This window comes from Magallana gigas, chromosome 1 (assembly GCF_963853765.1).
Source record: "Magallana gigas chromosome 1, xbMagGiga1.1, whole genome shotgun sequence".
Lineage (NCBI taxonomy): Eukaryota > Metazoa > Mollusca > Bivalvia > Ostreida > Ostreidae > Magallana > Magallana gigas.
The window spans coordinates 42122695-42144521 of NC_088853.1; the positions used below are offsets into that span (position 1 = coordinate 42122695).

Here is a 21827-nt window from a genome sequence, read left to right on the forward strand (position 1 = left end):
TTTATTCATATAATGCTCTTCCGAGGGGGTTGGGAAAGATTGGCTACGTGGTTATAGCCTGTGTACGTCTCTTTGAATCTCTTGAGTGTGAGTACCCTCTGCAAGTTAAAGTGTTGGTCACTTATTTAACTTACGTTCTCGACAGTGATAGGGGTGTTGGCATCCTCAATCGTTGGCTACAGCTTGGCAGAGAACTAAAGAGAAGTGTTGGCATCTTCTCTAGGGTATCGGGCTCTTCGAGGTGTTGGTATTCTCGGTTGGCTACAAGGGGTGTTGGTATCCTCTATAAGGAACTGAGGTATACGAGGCGTTTGAACCTCTGTAGTTATAGACCCAGTAGTAGTGCAGATACCATTGTTACTGAGAAGTAACCTGGTAAAGAGTCACCAGGTAGAACGAATACCTTGTGCAAGGGCACTTGGTTTGAGACATTGGTTTGGGACACGGGTCTAAGACACCTAATTGAGACAATGCTCGGTTTCATCCATAGCCTGGTCCAGGGAGACCAAGATCTTGTACTATACGCTCACAAATAGCGTCAATGGTTCTAAATATTTTCGCTTACAGAAAAGAAATTTTATGCATTTTTTATTGGATGAAACTGATGGTAGTCAAATATCAATACTACAGTTCACGACTGACAGATAAAGGGGAACTCATCATGGCGGTACGTGCCAACTAACGGTCGAAGTGCACAGTCGTTTCGTTCACAGATAGGGTATCAATGTGTTACGAACGAAAGAATAAGAATAAAATTAATATCACTTTATCAACAACGGAACTTCGTTACATTAAAATTGTGACAATTATGGTTATAAAACATGTAATGTTGAGATTTGCCATTTCTTAGACAAAATAACATGTAAAAAACAATTTAAACTAATTCAATATCTTTTATATATACTATTATCAACAAAAGAAAGGTACATTTGATTAAAACTTACACCAATTACACACATTTGTAAAAATGACAATATTCAGGCTTTGTTTACAAAACAAAAAATTATGAACTACTTGCTAATAACTTGATATTTGACTTTCAAATTTTGACAATGCATTATCAACTTCTATATTTATCATTATAAACATTGAAAATGGAAAAATAAAATTTTAAAATTTTGAGTCAAATCGTGTCTTAGTCCCTTTAACAAAATTTAAAGAATTCATATATCTTACATAAATTATGACATATTAATTAAGAATACATACTTTTAACATAATAATAATAATAATTACATTAATAATGATAATATAAATGTTATATGTATGGTACTTATGTAGCAAATCTACAAATTGCGCATTACGAAACATTACAACTCGCACTTCTTTGTTAACTATGGAGTGACAAATTAGTGTAAATTTTTAATTTCATATTTTTATGCATTTTTCTTAATAATTTAATTTTTTTACAGTTACATAATTTTTTATCATGTAAACAGTCATATAATATTTCATTATGCATCTCAGCAAATTGTGTATCAGTTATGAACAAGTTTGTTTTACACAGCTTCAAAATTAGTTTAAAATTAGTCATTTTTAAGAAAATTTGTTCTCACTTCTATATGTTTTACTTGATTTTCTTTTTCGTTTGAGCAATGTTCCATCACATCAGATTTGATATCTCATGTCAGTTTCTTTTTAAATCATAATTTGGCAATGTTAACAACTTTCCGTTTGCTAGCTATCAACTCATAGCAACGACAGCTAAGACCACATGATATCCTTTTTAGAGTTGTAGGAGGCTGTTAATTGTAGTAGGCTGTTAATTGGACACCGATTCGTGGTATAATACTCCACTTTATAGATTAGTCCATACCTAGTTACAAAATAAAAGAAAAATAAATATCTTCATCTACCTATAATATCTAAGTTAAGAGGCACAGGGGCCACATCGCTCATCTGAGCAACAATTGCCTTAACTCTGATCAAAATAGCAGTACAGTATCAAAATCACACTATCTTGACAACTAAGTACAGTAGATCTTGCTTAAAAAAATAAAATCTGCAAATTTTAAATTCTTAACACCCACATATTTTTTGGGGTAAATACCAAGCCTTTCTGTAAGAAGACTTTTCTCTATTCCTATAACCCTAACCCTTCATTTTGTGGCCCCACTTTTCTCTAGAGAATCATGGTTTCATCAAACTTTAATCTGCACAACCTGTGCTTTCACACAAGTTACTGCTTTTTGGACTGAAAATTTTCCCAGATTATTTTTTAAGATTTTCTCTTTATATTCCTATGTAAAAAATCATCCAGTCATGAACTGAACAGAAACGTGTTTTTTCAATGCTAATCAAAACCTCAGTAAACACAATGTTGAGAAATTGTGTTATATTACCCAAAACAATAGAAAACAGAAGTATTCTACAGGTGCCCGTTTCACAAAGATTTCCTAAGATGTTTCCTAGGATAGAACTTAAGATATGCCTTAGTTATAACTTAGGAAGTTCCTAAGATTTGTAATAGCTGTTTCACAAAACTTTCTTAGCGTAACGCAGTTGACTTAATCTTATCCTAAGATATATTGTAAGCCCCTTTTAAATCATTTTGTTAATATCATCAAACTTATATCGATCATGTAAATTCTTTCTAATATGGCGTTGATGTAAACTTTCTAAGTAAACGTAAAGAAACATTCCCTTATTCACATAGAAACAAATTAGAAAAAAAGTTAAAACGTGTAAATAGAGTGCAAATAGTGTTGTGCCTACGTGCATGTACTGAAATTTTGTATAACATTTTACCTTCACCTACCACTTGCCGGTCACTCCTACCCCTCCCAACAAAAACTGAAATAAACGCCTCACCCCACCGAAAAGAAAACACCTAAAATTTCTTTCGTAAAAGAACAGCTTATTTGGTGCAGGGAAAGGACAAATTATCCAGTCATTCTGTAATTGAGTTTTATTTAGAATTTATTCCTATTATTATCAAACTATCTAAGATGTCAGTGATTCTCGGGCATGACATTCCATTATCATCAGTGCACTAGCTATAGCAATACCCGATTTTCATCTGCGCGTGCGATAATCTTTAAAAAAAATGTTAAAATCAAAAGTCTACACAAAAGAAATAAATTGAAGAAATATATATTTATTTTGATAGCTCTTAAGTTTTTAGTTAAGAAATAAAGTAAACAAGTCCTAATGATTCGTTTTGTTGTTTTTTTTTTTTTTTTTTTTTTGTTTTTTTTTTTTGTATTTCTGTTCAACTTAAATATGCATGTAATTCATTTCATTATAAAATAAACAGTCGCCATGTTAAGTTTGTTCCTAAGACATCGATTTACCTGTCTTAAAGTTAAGACATAACTTAGGAATTTCATAAGAAAAGACTGGAATAGTGAAACGGATAAGTAATGAACTTAGTAAAAGGTTCTTTTCTAAGATACAACTTAGTCCTAAGTATGCTTTATGAAACGGGCCCAGGACAATGTTACCTAAAATCAAGAAAAAGGGGAACTGGAAAAGAACGTTAATCAAAACCATAGGGAATTGGTTTAGAATACCCAAAACAATAAAAAAAACCACAAAAGTGTTCTACTGGATAATGTTACTTCAAAACAGTCAAGGTTTATATGCACACGTTTTTTCAAGCTTACAAAGCCTTCTTGCAAACAAGTCAACTTTTTACACTTTTTAATGGCGATTAAAAACCACCAGATCGGAACATGCATATCCGTGTAATCGGGTCAGGAATACCTAATGTCCAGTTATGCTTGCTTTGCCTTGACTCCGGAGCACATGTATTGTGTACAAATTGGAGATTACCAACAAACAGGCAAGTACCGCCAACGTGATGATAATTCCTAAAACCACGGAATCTTCATTTTCACCTAAAATTGAAAATTATTTACAACACATTACCTTTCGAAAGGAAATAAGTAAAAAAATGATAAAAAAGATTAATTGAAGCTTACAACGAAACGTGCTTACATCAATGTAGTTTGAGTGTACATCAATGTTACGGTTAAAAATATTCTTAATTTTAAATATTTTTATATATAGTAAAAGTAATTTACCAAACATCGAGGTTCTTGACCTGGTTGTAAACGTGTTATGCACTGATTGCTTTGATTTAGTTATGGTTTGGCTGCTTGGAGTAGTGGTTTCGGTATTTTGTGGCAAATATTTCTTCTTATTGTAGAAACTTTTGCAAATAGGGATATCTGATGGTAGGTTTACAACATGCTCAAACGATTCATTAAGCATAACAGCCATACCTTCAAACAAATGACGAGTCATATGACAATGCAATAACCACACCCCTGGGTTTGTGGCCCAGATTCTTGCCACGACGTAACCGCCAGCTGGTAAAATTATAGTGTCTTTGCGCACACCGTTTTGGAAATTTATATCTGGAATATTGCTGAGATTGTTCCATGTTTGGTTGTCCCATTTCGCGCTGTAACACAAACTTTCCTCATTGGATAAGGTTTCACTGCATCTTAGGTCATTGGTAGGTATTACATCACCAGTTGATGTAATAGACAAAAGACCCATTCGTAAAATTTGGAACTTATGACCGTGAATATGAATCGGATGTGTATCTAAAAACTCCTTGCCCAAGTTGGACATAACTAATATTATTTTTGCACCTGTTTCCAAGTTTACTGAGTAGGAACAGGTGCAATAGTTTTCGGCGTCACACCTGGGACACGATACATCTACTTCTTCAGGTTGTATCAATGCTGCAACCGAAGGATTTCGGAATATTCGTCCATTCACAGCTGATTGCTTTGTTCCTCTATAAGAAAAGTTAAGAAAATGCGATGCTGTTCTATTGGCTTTCTTATTAACATGGATATCATTTTCTAGATTCATCGACTTTAACTGAGAGACAGGAACACAAGTAAAATTTGGTTCGTTTGGGTAGATTAGAAAAGGACAATTCAAAACAACTTCAGAGGTATCTGAATCGTTCAATACCGTCGCAGAAGAATTAATTGAATTCGTTACGTGCACCATGGCAATCCCAACGTTCTTCTCTCTATTGACTACTAAAGTACGACCAACTAATAAATTAACGGTAATATTGTAGAGACCCTCGGGAACAGACTGGAGATTCAATTCTATGTCGTACCTTTCCCCGGGATAAATGATTATTTTATCTACTGTTATGGGGGAGATTTCATCGCCGTCTGTTTCTTTGACAGTTAGCTTGATTCCAGGTATTGAAAAGAGAAAGAATCTGTTAGATGCTGCCGATATCACACGAAGAAGGTAGGTCTCGCTCACATCAAATCGGAAAACAGTAAGGGGCGCCATGTTGTTGTCATACTCCCCTCTGCCATTTATCAAAACCGAATGGGAACCTGTAAAATAATTGATAGGATCGGCCATTGTGTCAACATGGTTAAGAGATTTTAGTATTGTTTCGGGGTCGTGCAGATGATTCCACTCCTGAAGTTGTACAATGTTTTGACGTTCCAAAGGTGTTGGATCACGTTCTCTTAACACGACAAATGCTCCAAATAATCCCATATCAGACTGAACGCCAGAATGAGAGTGGTAAAAGTAGGTCCCTCCAATGTGAGGAGTGAATGTGTAGTTAAAAGACTGGCCCGGAAGTATCGGGCATTGCGTCACAAATGGAACACCGTCCATAGCGGGTGTTCCAAATTGTTCGATTCCATGCCAGTGTATGGAAACTTCCTCACTAAGCAGGTGATTATAGACTACGATAGTGATCTTCTGATTTTGATGAACGATGATATCCGGTCCAGGCATTGTTCCGTTGGCAGTGATCAACTTCCGGGTCATGTTCCATCCGTCTGCAGTGATGACACTGTTAATATCGACTTCTTGTCCGTAACGGGCACTCAAAACCTTTCTGTTTTCAGTGTAAAGTGGACCCTTTTCCTTGTCTATCATTGTGAATGAGTTGTCTACGATCAAAGACGTCACACAATGCGGAACATTTTTCTCGCATTGAAAACACACAGAAATGGGCATTACTCCCAGTAAAAGAAGAACGGAGGCAGGGACAATGAACTGAAAGAAAAAGATTTAGAAAATATAAAGGACTTGGTAGTCGAAAAATTACATATAAGATAGGTTCATTTTTCCTTTTACATGGTCAAGCTATATAACATGATTATTAAACGAATATACAGAAGAATACAATTTTGTTGACTCTCAGTGGGAGGTTGGGGCCACAATGGGGTTCGACTTTTACACTGGAATCTAAAGAGAAAAAATCTTCTTTTTTTTCTCAAAAACCTGAGCAAAAAAGCTATAACTAAAATGAAAGCATTCTAAGGCAATGAGGTATTTGGGAAAAAATTGAAAATCTGTTTCTATCTTTTTTCTTCTACATTGCCCAGATATTTTGTATATGACTTCAAAACTCTGGTTTTATTAGGATTATTGCTATTGGCCAATAGGCCTCATGTTTATATTAAATCTCAGTTAGACCAGTCATTCAAATCAATAAAATCTATCATTATGAAAAAATGCAAGAAGAACTCTCAATATATCTCAAAAAATGATCATTGACATAACTCATTTTTAATATCCCAACATAAGAAAAAAAATATTTATAGTACTATGTACATGTAGTTGTAGACATGAACGAGGTACTAGCCATAATTCAAAAATGAATAACCGTTCCGGTAATTTACCTATGCATATTCATAAACGAATATTTACACTTGCAAATGTTCCCCTTATATAACACTGTTTACGCAATCCGCTGTTTTTCTTGCATAACATCATTATGGGTCAAAAGGTCAAAGTGGCGCATGAATAATCTAGGTCACTACTTTTTTCTCTGTGCTCAAACAAACCGACTTGTGCTGAAACAGACCTATTAAATGTTTTTAAGCTTTTATCAATTATGATTTTTGTGTTAGTGCAATTTTTTATCAAACAATTGGTAGATTTAAAAAAAGTGGTTGAGGATAATCGAAATATTTTAAATTTTTCCTCGGTTTAATTTACTAGTCACATCTAATGAGACATTAAATTATGTTTGAATGTATATATCCATATACATCTTTTTAGTTTTATTAACCATTGTTACCTTGAAATATGTGCATTCTGTGCAATTTATGGATCTAAAAAATAACAATTTTCATATTCTTACTACTTTTTTTTACAATATTTGAATAAATGGTTCAGAAAAAGTTGTAAATATAAACAGAAAAAAATATATTTCTAAAAATTTCAGACCATAGCGATCATTGCCAAAACCTCTTACATAAATCGCATTCATGTGTAATGTTTTCTGTAGATTTTCAGCCAAAGTCATAAATTAGCCCAGATGTATTATCAAATAATAATACAACCTGATATCATCACCTAAATACGTACACGAGATTTATTTAGATAAGCTGTAGAACTTGTTCATTAATCGTTGCAATAAAAAAAAGTTGATGTTCAGATTCAAACATTAAAAAAAAAAAAACCACACCAATTTTAGGCAGAGTGCATACGGACCAATTTTGATTTCACGGGTATGCATTATATTATCGTGAACTTAATCAAACCAAAATCTATTTTTAGTCCTGTAGTCTGAGATTTTTTAAAGGGTTCACTTCAATGACTTTGCAGGTGTCATTTCAGAACTCTGACTTTTTTTAACTTCAATATAACATTGTGTAAAACACAAATTAAACCAATATGATTTCGATAACTACAAAAACAGGAAACAATCATTTTTTGATAATTTGACGTTAATTTATTAAACAAGATCTAATAATATTGAGAAATACATCAATAAAACTTAATATGATTCCTATAGAAACTTAAACTAGGTTTCTAATGACATATAAAAAGGATGTTTGAAAAACTGCATTGAAAAGACAAATCGTTAATGATTTAAACATTGTAATCTAACTGCAAAAAGCAATGTGATTTACATTATATTTCATTTGTTTGTCGACATTAAGATATCAAGCACGCCTTTCGATGAGTTAAAAGTAAAAATTATTTTTATTTTGAATTAATGATTGACTACTACATTTTGAATCAATAATTACAATAAATAACCGATCAACGAAATAAATTACCTTCTCTAATCATGTTATAGATGTTGTCTGGCATTACGGATAAGAAATCAAAAGTTTTTAACCTTTTCAAAACAAATTATTTCAAAAGTGGTTTTTTACTCCGTGAAAATGAGGTTTATAGTGCAATGAATCATGATGCTTACCATTTTGGATCTCCTTTGATATCTTGGAGGCAGGCAGTTTTTAATCAGCATTCATTAGCCTTATGGTGCAGTAATTGTTCCCGAGTATTTGCAGATACAGTTTTAAACACTATTTTCAAAGGATTCCCTCAGCAAGTATATACCAGACTGTAACGTTTGTAAGACATCACTTAATTACGAAACAAAAGACACACACCTATCAAACTAATCTTAAACACAAGTGTTTTGAAACCTTGGGAAAGTTAAATAACTGAAAATATGTCCCCTACATATATTTCAACCTCTCTTCCGTTACAGTCGATTGCTTTCAGGTCATAAAAATCACCTTATGATGTGTGCTGAATATGCATGAAACGAAGAGCAAGCAAAAAATTCGATACAAAAAAAAAGACTTCTGATAATAACATACATTAACCGGTTTGTATTATACTTCGCCTTTGTTAAACAAATAGATGTTCATTTGCCCTGCATCCAACGACGAATTAAAAAGAACACGATTAAAGATAATTTTTTTGTTTTGGGTGTTTTTATTATATCTCCTTGCCTGCGAAGGAGACATGAACTCGCTGCCATGTATATGCGTGTGTGGGGGGGGGGGGGCGCAATGAACTTTGACTTTGACGAAACTAACTCACTTATATAAATCATGTGTATTTCGTTTCATATTAATGAATATCTGTAGACCTTTATATTCATTTAGGACTTATCAACCAGGATTTTCCAACAATGTAGACTACAGATCTTAAGCTATGTTTCATTGTGAAACATATATGTGCTGACTCGAATTGTCAAATTTAATGCTTAGTGTTGATAACAATACTGAAGTGTATATACTGAAGTTTAACATCTATGTGGTTTGTCTCCAATAGAATGGGGGACCTGCATAGCCACGTCAACTCCCCCCCCCCGTGTTCAGGGATTTCTTTGTAAAATCAAGAGTTTGGGCAAAAGGTCAAATTTACTCAGATTATAATCTTATGAATATATGCATAATATATGAACTGATTTCACACAAAAGATTTTGTTCTCAATCACATGTATCTTTTAATATTTACATTTTTCAATGTCTTTGTCTGTGGTAACAATACGAAATCTTTTGTATTGTTATATAGAATTTTTATATTATTTTCATATTTGACTGTATATTTATAGCATTCATTGATTTTAAAGGTTTTATTTCTTATATCTAGTGCAAGGTCAACAGTTACGTAACTTATAGGTCAATATTGGAATATTCTTGATCCTTGTTTACAAATTGTGTATTCTAGATGGTCAGTATTAAAAAGACGGTCAACATTGGGACCAAGCACTAGGGTTATTAATTGATTCATCTAATATTTCATGTACGTGATCACTGTTTGAATAAAGATAAAAATGTTGAATTTCGATAAAGTTTATGTTGTTAGAGGTCTGAATCAATCTTTGATTATTGGCATGGATTTCATGGAAAAGCATACTGTTTCTCTAAATTTAGGTTCTAAAACTATTCAAATTGCAGAGTCAAACAATTCTTTACCAATTTTTGCCAAACATCATTTTGCTAGAACAGCTCAGAAAATAATAACCATCTCAGCAAATCATGAAATGCTAGTTCCTGTCAAAATCTCCAGGCTAAATTGTAAACAAACTGTTTATTTGGAACCAACTGAGAATTCACATCCTATGAATTTATAAGCAGCGAAAACAAACACGCGTATTCAAAACCAACGCGGTGTTTTAAAAATCTGCAATCCGACCGAGGAGGATATCATGCTTAACAATAACGCTATTGTTGCCTCAGTTGAATGTGTAGACACACATAAAATTATTCCCTTTTATTCCCCAGAATGTGTTCAAACTAATGACATAGAAACTGCATTAAACTCAAAAAGACAGCAAAAAATCTCCAATGACCTTTGACTTGAAAAACTCTGATTTTAATGACGCTCAAAAGTCGGAACTGCAAACATTTTTAAGAGATTACAGGGATATCTTTTCAGTGGATTTATCAGAAATGGGAAAAACGGTTGGGAGATTTTCACACAAAATAGAAACATACGAAGCTCCCCCCATTCGAATGCCTTTCTATCGTCAACCCGCTCATTTACAAAAAGAAATTGATCGACAAGTTCAAGAGCTATTAGAAAATGGCATTGTTCCAGATTGTTGTATTGGTTTTCAATGTTATTTGTGGGGATGCTTGGACAGCGAGGGCAATGGATCAAAATGCTTGCTTTCAGCCTCTATTGCTTGGCCTTAAAAGAAAACAAGTTGTATGTCTTTATAATTTTATTAACGAGAAACCGCAACTTAACATAATAGAAGAAAATAAATTAATAAATAACAATGATTCAATTAATTTAACAAAATATCTTGAAAAATAAATAATTAATTAATAACATTTTAAATTCCAAGTTATTACATCTCAGTTGCGTTTACTTATGAATGTTATTTTGTAACGCTAAGATGATTTGAACTACACATACGTACCTTAAAAGAAAACAAGTTGTATGTCTTTATAATTTTATTAACGAGAAACTGCAACTGAGGTTGTCAGGGCTCGCATTGCCATTTTATACCCCAGAACCGGTTTCCATGACGTTTCCACAACTTGTTAACTTTCTAAGTACCCATGTGAATTGAATAAGAATAGAGAGAGCAAATAAGATATAATCCCATTTCAAAGTATCCTTGATAACGTCTAAAATGTGTTAAGGGTTTTCAGTTGTATTTTGTAGAAAAACATATTCATTTTCAACAGCTTTGGCATAAGGAGATTGTTTTAAAAGCGAAATAATTAATAAAAGTTTTCTCTGTTTGAAAAATAGCCATCCTGAAACCAGAGATACTAAGATTGTCATGATAAATGAAATATAAGTCAACACATCATTAGTAGTCGGTCAGATAGTATTTAATTCAATATCTCCATTCAAAATTGGTTCTGACAGTGATTGGAAAGGACTGCGAACGATAGCATTGTCTAGCCGCCTAACATGTTTTGAAAGTTGTCTAATCAAAGTTAATTTTTTACAATAATGTAAACATTTATTTATTATTTCATTAAAAATAAATGATTTGGTCAAACAAAGAGAGATAACTTTGTATGTTGGGTTAAAATAGCTCATTTCATAATAGAAAATAACGGAAAACGAAAATGTTTTTTAAAACATCTTTCCCCCCCCCCCCCCCCGTGAAACAAAAATTCCTTTTGAGGGGTTTTAATTATTGTTATTTAGCATAATATTACTACAGGGTTTGTTGTTTCACGGGGGGGGGGGACATATGTCTACAGACCGAAATACATTCCAAAAAAAGAATTTTGCTTTGTAAATTTTCGAAAACTAATTAACAGATATGAATTAAAACGAAATTTTGTTTTAATATATGTCGTAAATATGTTATTATTAAGTTTTTATGCACATATTGGCCGCTAAATAATATTTTCCTCACTCATAGAGACCGATTTCAATGAATTATTTTTAGACCCCGCGTTAGCAAAACTTTTGTTTAAAAATAAATATTTTGATTAAAAATGTTATTTTGATATAAATTGATTAGGATTTGATTATACTTTTTAGTAGAAAACTTAGTTTTTGAATATCTGACAGAAATTCCGAAATATTTGGATGTGAAATGAGGCGGGAAACGGGCGTAAGCGTTCGCAGTTCTTTTTTTCGTTTCTTTTAGTAGCATCTGCATTAGGAGGTGATACTTTCAGTCGATGCGTGATTAATTCTATCATGAAGCTCATCGGGCTTTATATCATAACGCCCTTCGGGCTTTCATGGAATTAACGGCACCCCAACCATAATTATCACCTAACTCAAAGAATGATTCCTTATTCTGTAAATAATTGAATATTCAACTTTTTACTTCAAGTCGCAAGAGTAGGCTCAGTTTGGTAGCGCTTTGGGGTTTCTTTTATACAATAAAATGTTTTCTAAATTTAGTTTTGATTCGTCGATCCTACAACAGACCAGCCTGTTTGGACAAATTATCGATTAGCTTTAATTTGTTTATTCTTATGAACACAATGATATGTGGTCATTTGCCAGAATATGAGAACAAGATGAAACAGTTATATAACATACTGATTAGCGTGCTTCAATGGGTACAAAAATGATGTACCAGAACTTTGAACGAGAATTTTCAAAAGTACATATCAAGCAGATTAAATACTTGTTTTCTAATCCCGTATGGGTTTTTTTTATTATTCATGTAAATGTTTAGATTTAAGGTTTAAATATAACAATAATTGTAATCAATTTTACATTTTTTTTTCGAAACAAACAAATTGTTTGAAAATTATCTGACAGTAGAAAAGTTTGAAATGCGTAATGCATTATGTTGACAGTGTTAAATAGATTGAAAGCAAAATCTAGTAGAAGAAACATATAATGAAAAAAAAAATAGATTTAAATCTTTTGTTTCAATACTGATGACAGGATTATTTTTGCCCCGTGTTATGTTCGACCTAACACTTGAACAAGAGCCCCAGAGCAACAAAAGGCATGATAAAATCAGCTTAATAGAGACATAAAACAAAATACCTGGTCAATAAAGTATGACACATGTAGATCCTGTATAAATAAAAATCCATTTTCCCCTTGGATATTCTTATGTTTATAATCAAACAGGATGATTTTATAGTCACCTCACATGTTAAGCATTGTAATTCTTAAAAAGATTCTAAACAATTGTTTATATATGGGATTGAAACTCTGAATCCCTTGTGAGGCCTTAGAATTGTCCTTGGGCCAAGGTCTAAACAATTTTAAAGAATCAACAAATTGTCAAAATGCTTGCATATGTTAAAAACAATATATTACAACTTTTCAATTTATGTAAATTGTTTTCCTTTGTAAAAGTTGATCCCCAATGTGGTCCAATCGTACTTCTCAAGATTTTGATTTTAACGAATTTGAATCTAAACTATCAAAGGTCGCTTTCACTAAAGTCACAGCTTTTGTAGACAAATGGTTTTTGACAAGCCTTTCCTTTATATATTCCTACAGTGAAGATTTGCCCCCACCCAAACCCCCCCCCCCCCCCCCGTTTGATTTCACCCTACCCCTAGGATTATTATTTGAATAAACTGGAACCTACCCTGTCAAAAGATGCTTCTACCCAAGTTTTATTTTTTCTGCCTGATAAGTTTCTGAATAGAAGACTTTTAAAGATTAACTCTATATATTCCTATGTAAAAATTTCACAAATTTGAATCTACATTATCTGAGAATGCTTCCACATACGTTTCGGCTTGCTTGGTTGATAAGTTTCTGACAAGAAAATTTTTAAAAATTTACTCTATACATTGTATATTCCTATGTAAATATTTGACCCCCCCCCCCCCCCCAGTATGTCCCTACCATAGTTTGACAACTCTGAATGTACACTATCTGGAGATGCTTCCACACGTAATTTTCAGCTTGCCTGGCTAATTAGTTTCTGAAAATTTTTTTTTAAAGATTTACGCTATATATTCTTATGTAAAAAAAAAAAAATGGGCCCCCATTGTGGCCCCACCCTAACCCAAGGGATCATGGTTTTGATGACTTTGAATCTACTAGCTAAAGATGCTTACACATATAAGTTTCAGCTTTCCTTCTGGTTAGTGTCTGAGAAGAAGATTTTTGAAGTTTTACTCTCTGTATTACTTTGTACAAATTCGACCGCCGATTGTGGCCTCAACCTACCCCCAGGGGTCATGATTTACACAACGTTGAATCTACACTACCTGAAGATGCTTCCACACAAGTTTCGGCTTTCCTGGCCAAATGGTTTTTGAGAAGTTGAAAATTCCTCATAATTTTTCAATAATTAATAATTATCTCCCCTTCAAATAAGGCAAGATCCTTAATTGTCACAAGTTTGAATCTCCTTTGCCTAAGGATGTATTGTGCCAAGTTTTCTTGAAATTGACCCTGTGGTTCCAGAGAAGAAATCGAAAAGTGTGAAAAGTTTACAGACTGACGGATAGACGGACGAGGGACAGCCTGACAGACAAAAAGTGATCAGGAAAGCACACTTGAGCTTTTAGCTCAGCTGAACTAAAACGATTTTGCCCGTCTTAAATACGCCAAACATAGTCGTGGAAATAGATAAAACTGTTCTTCCAGTCTAAAATCCGCCCCCTGAAAACTAGGGGAACAGGGCAAAAATAAAACGGGGGCAAATTTTCCCGTTTACTTGTCAGTGAACACAACTATTTATATTTCCGTAAACATCTTCAAGCGATTTCAACAAAGCACACAAATTCATCCTACAGTTCAGGTTGTATAAAAATGTGATGGTAGGTTTTCTTATTTAGGTGGACTAATACATGTATGAATTGGATCATGTAGTTTCAACCGAAAGTACAGAAGTTCTAGAAAGTAGTTCTATTTTAGATAAAAAGAAGTAAGGGCCTTAAAGTCAGGCCTTAGGAATATCATACTCGCATACATGTACATTACCTAGGTCTCCATGGCAACTTTTTTTAATATAAAACTTCCTATAAATACAGGGCAATGCCTTATCTGATGAGATGAGAGCTAAACTTTCAATGATCAAGTAAAAGATTATACCCCAGAGGAGAAATGTAAGGGTTTTTTTAGCTAATACTGGAATTGATGTTGAACAACTACAATTTGTATTTTAAAAAAAATCTCAAATTATGTCAAATTCAGGATACAATTAAACTGAATGAAACTTTCTTTCACGCCAGTTTTACATAAAATATAGCGGGAAATAAATTATCCAACAAGCAAAACATTTTCTTTATGCTCAATAAAATGAAAGTCACCTGAAAAATAATCATAGGATAAATCGTTTGTTTTCCCCAGGACTATCAAGCGACATATTTATTCACAAATAGCGATGATTCACGCAAAGCTATGTACAAGATGGCTAACATCTCGTACAATTTAACTCAATTAAACTCTTCAAAATATTCAATCTCACCTTTTAAATACTCTTTAAAAATCTTTGCTTCACCCATGTTTACTTACAATGTTTTGTTGCTATTCAATTTTAAATGTTTTCTCACTTTCCTCTGCAGAGATTTGAGCAAATTTCGACGCTGCCATTTTGTTTTGCTCTAGACAAAACAATGTGACGTCAATATTCTAAGGGCAACTACTCTAATTTTAGAGAATTCCAAAGGGCAACTACTCCAAAACTTTAAGAACTCACAGCGTGCGGTATATTTATTAAATACTATGAAATGTCGAAATGAGTAAGCGAAGCGTCGGCCAATAACGGCCATATTGCTTAATATTAATTCTAACCGAACAAATATAGAGATATATGAGGCAATCACGTGCTATATTTAAACCAATGAAAGTGTGACATTTCAGTCCAAGGGAAAACAAAATTCATTATTAAGCTTTGTGATCTACTTTAGTATGGTAAAAGGACAGACCCAATGCATTATCGATTCAATTGGTTGACTATTTATTAAAAGGAGGTTAACTATTTATTTAAAAAAAAAGGGGGGGGGGGGGTTATGAACGAATTGGCAATACCAATTTTATGGTACATACAGTGAATGTAAATATTTAAAAGCAATATTTTGATATTTTTGTTTAGTTTCGACCTCGCATTGGTAAGAAAAACTAATGCAAGTTATAAAAAAACGTACACAGTGAAAAGTTGATGCGGACAGGAGATTAGGTTAATCACATCTATACTACTATATTAAAATAATAGACTCGAATGTTTTAGCTTAAATTCCGATAAATCGGAAGAGTACTGTCTTTTGTTTTATATATTTTAAACATCATTGGTACTTGAAGATTACCAATTTGTTTTTGTTTTTTTTCAATCAAACTTCGTTAATTAATAATCAACGAAAATTCCTCAAAGAATTCCGGAAATCATCTGAATTTTTTGGATTTTACAATCTTGCGCATGCGCATTAAATTCACGCTTAAACACGGGAGGCTCTTTATTTTATGTTTCCACAATATCACATTTGCATGAATAAACTTTGAAACAATAAAACAAATGTGTGCTAATTTTCATTGGAATTTTTTTCTGTTCATCAAAGAAAATACGGGAGATAACTCAAAGACAGTGCATTTAATTTGAATATTCCCGAGAGTTTCGAATGTCAACATGGTGTGTAAAAAACGTTATTGAAATATGTTGAAATCTGCAATTTTAGAATTAAACTTTTCGAAAAAAGGTATATCAAGCTTCAAAATGTTTTGTTTTGAACAATTTGACTGTTATTTTCAATGCAAATTTATTAATTTTCTTCAAAATCGTTTTGGAGCGATTCTGCAATTTTCTGCAACATTACGGGTATATGGGAGTCATTTTAAGTGTGATGAAGGCATTTTCCGAGACACAGTAAGATTATTCCAACTCAGCAGAGTGTAGTGAAATTGATAGCATTATTGTAGGCTTGAAGTTTGGTTATGCAAGTGTCAACAATATATACGGTGTTTCGATGTATCTATTTTGTAAATGCCCGATATCATATGCAATGTCAACCCGTGCACGCACGGGTCAAAGTCTAGTTTTTATTGAAACAAGTAGCCAGGTATTGGGCAAAATTTCCCGAAATTCTTAGAGTGGAACTGGTCCAAGTCTGTTCGTGCCAGAGCTGATCTTGCACAACATTATGTTACTATAAAGATTGGAAAGATTGTTTCTTATTTCTTGGATGGAGGTCTAATGTTTTATCTTTGTATTGCAAAGGGGTTTTCCTGGGTTTTTGTAATTACCTATCTTAGAAAATGCCTTTCGTACTGTGTGGGCTTTGTAACCTTGATCACATAAATGGAATTTCATTATCATGTACAGTTCCAGAGAACAGAGTCATCACTTTTGGGTGGTTTTTAAGGAGCCTAGAGCCATAAAAGTTAGAAGAGCTTAATTTTAATATTAAGGAAATTGTTCAATACACAGAATATCAAATGTGTCTAGCTAATACTTGAATTCATGTTGAACGACTGCAATGTGTATATCAATTTCACATCCAGTAACGCTGGTAGTTTCGGAAAGTTGTTCCGAGTTCTACTGATAAGTTGCGATTAGAGGTAAGCAATGGTCTTGCTTTTATTAGGCATTACAATAAGACTTACTAACCTGTGTACTCTGGACGAACAGTAGATCGACACAATTATCAGAGGTCAAATGGTCAAATGATCTTGCTAATAATCCCTTTTAAAGGTGGTTCATTTTTCATTCACTTCCTATGTTAAATCAGCTGTTTGTATATCATGTGACCTTTATGTGTACTTCTGTGTATGACGTCACGTTTTCTGTTGTTACCGTCTTCCAAGGAAGACGGTATAAAGAGTTGAAATAATTTACAGTCTCCGGGTTGTGCACTTCCTTTCCTTTGTGATTGGTAGAAAATATATGATATGAAAAATTACATCTATTTCATTGGTTGATATACTGTTAGGCGCAAGGAAGATAATTTTCTGATGATCTTTTTCATGTACGACTTAACAAATTTCGTAGATTTCAAATCTTAAAAAGTGAGAAAAAGAAAAAGCAATACAAAATTGCTATGAATGAAATTCAGCCTTTGGTTTTCAGGTCCAACTAGTTGAAAGTAACATTCTATAATATTATCTATTGAAATTATTTGTTTTGTTTTTTAGCATTGTTTATTCAAATATTTATACAAAATAAAAAAATTGATACGATATGCCTAATATTGGTAAAGTTATTTGCACCTTAGATAGATAAATGCAGTGGGATAACTTTGATTTTATAAAAAATAATACGAGTCTACGGCCCTGCCAAAGATCTCTTTTACCCTATGGTCGTTCTCAATTTTAGACACGAAGGCTTAAACGACAAACCATAAAATGTTCCACTCGCCATGCTATGTAGAGGAAGGTGACATTTATATAAAAAGAATTAAACTGTCTTTGATAACTAATTGCTGTTTAGGGTTTGTTCTAAAGACGGTAAGCTTTTTTAAAAAAGCTAAACTTGTTCTGGAATACACGTTAGAAATGGATGCAGGTGTTTCCTTAGTGCACGTCTAAACAAAAGTTTAAACCATATTTTTTTTTATTAAGGTTTTAATTTATCTAGCATTTCTGTTCTGTTGTAATGTGTTAATCTGCCCTTCTCATGACCTGCGAATTTAAATGATAAGTTTAGTTGCCCTTTTGGGTACTTGAATTGTACATAAACATGTGATGTCTAGTTTTGTTTGCACGGGGATATAACGGTAGATAGTTTGGTCATCAAACGTGTACACATCTAATATATATTCAAACTTAATTTTTTTTTATGCGTACTCATAAAGAAATATGTACAAAGGTATAAACGAAAGTACGATCTAAGGTAAAAAAAAAAAAGGGTAAAAGGTTCAAGATAACAGTAATTAGAATTTCCCATAGAAATATGAAATTTGATAAAAAAAAAAATACTGGTTTACCAACTTGCCACTGTGAAACAGGTCCATATCCCTCGGCTTGATTTCTGTTATGTGTCACCTTAAAAATTCACAGCTCTCCGATTTGTAAAATTCTGATACATATCTTATGAATATGTCTACCTTTTATCAGCTATATTTGTTTGTCACTTCAACATGAAAGTAAATAAACAATAAAACAAAAAATATCCCTTAAAAGAAAAATACATTATAAAAGAACCCATAACAAAGTTTCAGATTTTATCCTTCCTGATCCAGAATAAAAACGAGGTCATTAATATAAAACACGGAATATAAATCTTAACATCGTCTCTTTTTAAAAGCTTGCAAAGGTTAGATCAAGAGATTCCTTCAATTGAGTTAGAGTAATATAAGACAAAGTAACAAAAACAAGTTCACATTATTCAAATCTCCAAAAACGTTTTACAAAAAGGTCAAATTTTAACACATGTAAATGGCAGATGAATTTTACACGAACAAATCTAGTTAGATGATTTGTTTTAAAAATGAACAAAAACTTGTTTTTACTTACGATAAGAAATAATCGTAAGATTTTATTTAGATCCATGGGAAACTGGACAACATTTGCCCAGGTTTGTAAATCACGCCTTCTAATCCATCACTTAATTGCATAGGCAACGAAAACAAAAGAGGACAAATCCTTCTTGTTCAAAAGATACACACATTTAATATACAAAGATGGTTAGTTTACTTGATGCAAGGATATTGCTAAAATTTTAGTAAAATTTCAGAATATGATAATAGATATACCAAGTATTTCGATATAGATCTTTCATACAATCCTCTTAATGAGCTCCTTTAAAACAAAGAAAAAAGAAATGCAAAAGAAAAATTTAACATGCTAAAATATAAAGGAAAACAGCATCTTTATGTTAGGTCACTGTCTTCAGTCTTCTAGAACTGATTTGTCTTTACATGAACAACTAAACGACTGAAGTGTGACAATTTTAATTACATTTATTAAAATCATGTATAACATGGCCTGGTTGAGCCATACTTTAACTACTATAGGGGGGATAAGGAAAACATCATCAATGCCTAAAATACCGGATAATAAGTAGTCGTCCATAAATTGTCAAATCAGAGTACACTACCGCGTCCCCGGATAACAACAATTTCAATTTCAACAATTTCTTAAAAATATTTCTTTCGATTTATTGTTTCTATATTGGAGAAGGGAGTATACAGTTTTACCTTTGTGTGTCTGTCTGTCTGCCTGTCTATCCGTCTTTCTGTCTGTCTTTCCGCAGAAAAAAATTCAGACGCATTTATTCAGCAACTATTCATTGCAGGAGCTCGTTTCATAAAGGGTCGTACGTCCAGACTAAGCGCTGCGCATGTGTAAATACGGGACTAGTTTGAATATTTGCGTTTCATTAAAGAGTGCCTTTTTACGTTCGACTAACATTAAGCCAAACTTTTACGTCCACTCACAGGTAGGTGTAATTTCAGAAGTAAGCATATTTATTATGAAACGCCGATTGTATTTTATCACTTATGCAATTTAATTCATTGTCACATTCAGATACTGAGAAAGAACGACTTATACTCTTAATTCTGACCTGATTGCCACGGGAGTTTCTCCGGAATTAATGTGCACACGGGGGTTTCTCCCGAATAGATATGAGAGAGAGAGAGAGAGAGAGAGAGAGAGAGAGAGAGAGAGAGAGAGAGAGAGAGATCTTAATTTGTATAAAAAAAACCTACCCAAATTTTGATTTGTGTTGCATTTTATAAACTTACATTATATTTTTTTAAAACCATTTTTTTTTTCTTTCTACAACATTTACCATGAACAAGTTTACATCACATTTAGTAATAGCTTTACCTTTTAAAAATCCTTCATTAAAATTGCTTTCCCAGGAAAAAGCTAATATTTTTGGGGGGAATTTATATATGAACAGTATATTCTTATAACATGCGATGTATGTACCTGTAGATGCATTAATATTGAATGCAAATAATACTGAAAATGAAGGCCGATTAAACTCCCTGGTACTTACATGTATGCACAATCATAAACTTCATTTGTGATTCTCTATTTAAAGTTAAGATATGTTATTGATACATGATTTTTATCTACATGTACAAAAATGATGCAGCATTAGAGTTTAGAAGTCTACAATTCAAACTGATTCGATAAATACAAACTATTATTTCTAAATACTTGATACAAAAAGTGCAAATTATCATAATACATGTAAATGTATAAAATACATTATATTTTGCTAAGATACAAATCATCGCGAAATGAATGAAAACAAAAAGGCATTAATTTTGTTTTAAAACCCCTGAAATTCATTTCAATTGAAATGCGCAATGATAAAGGTAAAAAAAAAAATGGATGTAAACATCAATATGACAACTTGTAAATTCACACCGAATCAGTAAATTCAAAATTTTCAATATGATAAAAGTAATAAAATATAATATATTTTGGACTACCTAATTACTTAAAATGATAAAATTGATAATTCTATTGAGCACATTTTACAACTCATGTACTTCAACCAAACCCATATCGAGTAAGGACCCGCTTTAAATTAAACAGTATACATGTATTATAGGGATGATTCATTTACGAGTTCCATGTGTTTTGACACTAAATAATACTCCTGTGCTGGTATTCCAGAAAACTATATACACTTCATAATATTTTGGTTTCCGTTTAATTAATGTTTTATCTATTTGTTTAGTTTCATTTTGATTTTATTTGTTTTTTGTTCGGTAAAATGTTAAAGGAAAGGGAAAATAACATGAATTGTAACTTAAAATTTTAACCTTTGTGTGAAAACAAGAATTTATCAAATCTTAAATATTTTTAAATAAAAATAATTACAATTGCTAGTTCCTCTAAAATTGTTTTATATTTCCACATGCTACTTACACCTAATATAACAGAGTAATAGAAACAATTTTATGAATGTGCAGTGCTGCGTTGAAAAGGATTTATGTCTAAAGTCTATGCCTCTAGTTACGCCGCTTTGTGAAATGCAAAATACGCCCGACTAACTTTCGGTGTAAGTCCTCGATCGGACTACACTAAAGTTAAGCCCAAAATTTGAGGTATAGCGCCTTTTCCCATTATTTCGCCTACACCTGTGTTTGGACGGAAAGTACCTGTTACTAAAAATAGCTTCAGGTACTTAGCTGTCGCAATATGATTTTCGAAACCTGGATACACGGTACTGATTTTATAATGGTGTAATAATAAATAAATATAATAAATGTAACAACTGATTGGTCATAAATTCGGGAAACTCTGTGTATAACAGTGTCTGA

At 32.6% G+C, this 21827-nt stretch overlaps 1 protein-coding gene across 3 annotated transcripts; it reads right to left on the minus strand.

The window, feature by feature from the left end:
* Nucleotides 1-915: 915 nt before the first annotated feature.
* On the minus strand, nt 916-19942 carry LOC105337990 (uncharacterized). 3 transcript variants are annotated; one of them, XM_066067529.1, is made up of 6 exons: nt 19740-19942; nt 18528-18585; nt 8159-8305; nt 4026-5997; nt 3706-3839; nt 916-1816 (listed from the first exon to the last, which is right to left on the minus strand). In XM_066067529.1, exons 3-5 carry the CDS (start codon nt 8207-8209, stop codon nt 3706-3708), a joined length of 2157 nt encoding a protein of 718 aa, XP_065923601.1. In that variant the 5' UTR covers nt 8210-8305; nt 18528-18585; nt 19740-19942; the 3' UTR covers nt 916-1816. The 3 variants fall into 3 exon arrangements, with proteins under 3 accessions (XP_065923601.1, XP_034319269.2, XP_065923596.1); XM_034463378.2 differs by lacking the exons at nt 916-1816; nt 8159-8305 and having other exon boundaries at nt 3183-3839; XM_066067524.1 differs by lacking the exons at nt 916-1816; nt 18528-18585; nt 19740-19942 and having other exon boundaries at nt 3183-3839; nt 8159-8467.
* Between the last annotated feature and the right edge of the window lie 1885 nt (nt 19943-21827).